The sequence below is a fragment of the Neltuma alba genome, unplaced genomic scaffold, assembly GCF_004799145.2.
Source record: "Neltuma alba isolate B1F8T4 unplaced genomic scaffold, ASM479914v2 tig00011756_pilon, whole genome shotgun sequence".
Classification (NCBI taxonomy): Eukaryota; Viridiplantae; Streptophyta; class Magnoliopsida; order Fabales; family Fabaceae; genus Neltuma; species Neltuma alba.
The window spans coordinates 964610-968278 of NW_021636384.1; the positions used below are offsets into that span (position 1 = coordinate 964610).

The 3669-nt window shown below is 34.0% G+C and overlaps 1 protein-coding gene across 1 annotated transcript; it reads right to left on the reverse strand.

The window, feature by feature from the left end:
- Positions 1 to 1167: 1167 nt before the first annotated feature.
- Positions 1168 to 3369, reverse strand: LOC114717620 (uncharacterized). Its single transcript, XM_028902828.1, has 3 exons — positions 2302 to 3369; positions 1614 to 2218; positions 1168 to 1534 (listed from the first exon to the last, which is right to left on the reverse strand). The coding sequence occupies exons 1-3, from the start codon at positions 3367 to 3369 to the stop codon at positions 1168 to 1170; spliced, it is 2040 nt and encodes a 679-aa protein (XP_028758661.1).
- Positions 3370 to 3669: the final 300 nt, after the last annotated feature.

The following is a 3669-nucleotide window of genomic DNA, read 5'->3' on the forward strand; positions in this document are numbered from 1 at the left end:
GATATGATAATATGCTTCTATTTTTTCTTCACTTTAGTAATGGTAGGAAATTGTAAGGAAGGTTCTGGTTTGTTGTCTTAAGCACTTGTGTGTTTGAAAATTACATAGCATTATGTTTTGATTTATTCGACTAAATGACTGAATCTTTTTTTTTTAAACATTTGTAGCTGAATTGGTCTTGTGATTTATTTTTGAATCTTTGCTTGATACAAGGTTTGAGATGATATAAGATGAAGAAAAGAGCATACTGTTTATTGCAACAAAAAGAGGGAGGGGTGCCTATGAAGCCCGCAACTGTAACTGGTTTTTTTTAGAGATACCCAATTCTCTAATTTGCCATAACCCATTGTAGCAAAGAGACAAAAGTTGAGGATCAAGCAGCCCCATTTGGAGATGCATTATATTGTGAACTAGGACTATTTATGAGTATACTATTTATGTAATAGTACATGTAGCTTTGTATTATAAGGTGTGTAAGAATGCCTCTATGGGCAAGAGTTTTGTAGATTTTGATATTGTAATGCGTAGCTGGGCAAAGTGAAATATAATCAATGACAATGTGTTTAATAAGTATGATTTAATGCACCCATTTGAATCCCCAGACTTGTGTGTCTTTTGGGATTTTCATTGACAACATAGCTGATATTTAGACATTCTTATGTGAATAATGAATTATAAGGAATAAAAACATAAAAGGATATATTCATAAAAGAAACCAAAAAATTGTAAATACAATCATAGTAGATGAAAGCCACGCAAGAATGCTATAGGATATTGGTCATTGCCTTATTAAATCGTAAATATCATTCTAGTTTTTGAAAAATTATTTTCTCATATATCATATGAAAGCCGCACAAGAATTTTCTTGTCATTTTACCGAGGTGAACCTGATCTTCTCCATATCAAATACTGATAACTAATTAATTATTAGCACCATCAGTTGCATTCTTCAAATTATCTTACTTCTATATTTCATCTGTTATAAAGATACAAAATGGATCATAATGTTATACTTAATGTTTTACCCAAAAAAGTAATTCCAAATACATCTAAGACTTTGCAAACATATCCACAATATTTCCAAAAACATCAAAAGAAGTTCCAAATAAATCTAACAAGGTTCCAAAAAGGCCTAGACCACATATGCATATAAAGGATCTTCTCTTATTAGGGTTGTGATGGAGGTGTTGTACTGGTAGACTCTTGTTGTGAACTTCTACTGGCACTGCATGTTCTTCTATTATGCCCATAGTTTTTACAGTAAGAACAACGAAGTCTTGAGGATGTCCTTCGAATCTTATTAGGTTGGGAAGGCTCATCAGGTGCTCTTTTTCTTAATTTTGGAGGTCTTCCTGGTCTTTTATGATAGGACGGAGGGTCCATCTCCTCCTTATTTGTTACTTCCCACATTTCTTGTCCATTAATCGGCTTCACCACGGGAGAGTAACACTCAACATAAGCATCTATCTTCAAGTAGGGATGAACATAATCATGAGGGTCTTTTCTTTTTGCGTAAATTGAACTAACTGCATGCCTGCAATTAAGAATTAATAATGTGTTAATAACTACATGCATTCAAATATTCAAACATAACTCTAAAATTTATAACAAACCTGCAAGGTATTCCAGTTAAATCCCACCATCTACAAGTACAACTCTTAGTAGCAAGGTCAACTGAAAATTTGTGCGAGTAACACGAGACCTCAAATTCAAATTCTCCTGCTTGTCGTGCAACCCACTTTCGTGATTGACTAACTTCTTTGTCCAACCTCCGTCTTGGATTCGGACATACGCTTCCATGACTTCTAAATTTCTCTGCCTTCTTTCTATTCTCTTGAAATCTTGTCATGATGTAAGTGCGAATCCATTCTAATAAACTAATGATTGGAAGTTCTCGAGCCTCTAAAAGCCTCCCATTAAATGATTCAGATATGTTATTCATAATCATGTCACTCTTTGGATATTCACTGAAATGAGATTTTGTCCAACATTGTGGAGGGAACTTCATCAAATGATCATGAGCCTCTTTAGATTTATTTTTCAACTCATGCATTTTTTGCTTCCATCCATTGACATATGTTGCTTTCGCAGCTTGCAACACCAAATCTCTAATCACAGACCCACCACTATATCTACTCTTAATGTTGGCATATAAATGCCTAACACATAAGCGATGCTCAACTTCAGGAAGAAGTGACTCAAATGTTGGCATTAATCCCTACAACAACAAAAAATATATTGTAAAACCACAAAAGACATAAATGCATATGGATAAAAGAAATATAAATGCCTATCAATTACCTTCTGTTGGTCAGAAATAAAGACCCATCTTTGTGTTCTTCCTATGTCATTTAGAATATGCTCAAGAAACCATGACCATGAATCTCGATTTTCACCTTCAACAATAGCTATTGCTAAAGGAAAATACTGCTCATTTGGATCACGTCCTACTGCTACCAGCAATATTCCACCATAAGGTCCCTTCAAAAAGCATCCATCTAAGCCAATGATTGGTCTACATGCTGCTAAAAATCCTATCTTGACAGCATCCAAACAAAGATATAATCTTTTGAATCTTGGTGCTCTATCAATAAAGGGACGATCTGTCAAAATTTTGAATGTAGTTTCAGGACTTTTTGAGAGGACCTCGTTGTTGTAATCCCATAGTCTCTTATACTCATCTACAAAATCACCTTCAATAGCTTGTTTTGCCTTTCTTCGTGCCCAATAAGCCTTAGGCACTGACACATCTGCCATATAATCTTCTTTAATTGTGGATATCACATCTCCAAGACTCATATTCTTATTTGTCTTTATTCTATTTTTAATCTTTTCTGACACCCATTTAGATGAAACATTCTTAGAACTAAAAGTCACACCACAAGTGTGTCTTGGATTATAAGTCTTCAAACGATATGTCATGGAATCCCTCTCCTTACTCACAAATATTAACCAATCACAACGTACACACTTTATACAGCACCTTACACTATCATTTTTAATGTATATTGTTTCATACCCATTCAAAAGTGAATACTCCCGAACAGCTTCCCTAAATTGAGTAATTGAGGTGAACTCCATTCCAAGTTCAAAGATATAGTCTTTGCACATCTCATCTGGATTATACTTTTTGCACCCACTTGTCACAACACCCTCTTCCAAATCCAAATCAGATTCATCTATAGATTTTAATGAATCAGTTTTGCGATTAGATGATAAAGAGCCTGCAACTTCATCATCAGTCAATATTAAGGAATCCACATTAGCTAATGACATGTTATCTTCTTCACAAAAAGTATCATCATCTTCCTCAACAGTAAACTCATTGTCTTCATCACTACTCCCTCCATCACCCCCTAATTTTATCATATGGTTAGACATCACATAAACCACGCAAATTATATTGTAATATTAATATTAATTGGAAGTACTCACTTACCCAAGCTATTTGACGCATCCATATATATATCACACTGAAAAAAAACAGCAATTAATAATCATGGTTAATTAGCTTAAAAAGACAAAAAGAGAGAATCAAGCACAGGCATGTTTTAACATTCTTTATGGGTCTTCCCAATCTCTTTGTCACTTTGCATTAAAAAAAAAAGATTTTCCTGGAAATAAAAACTCAACATGTATCATTTACATAGTTTGATGAAAGCTTAATAA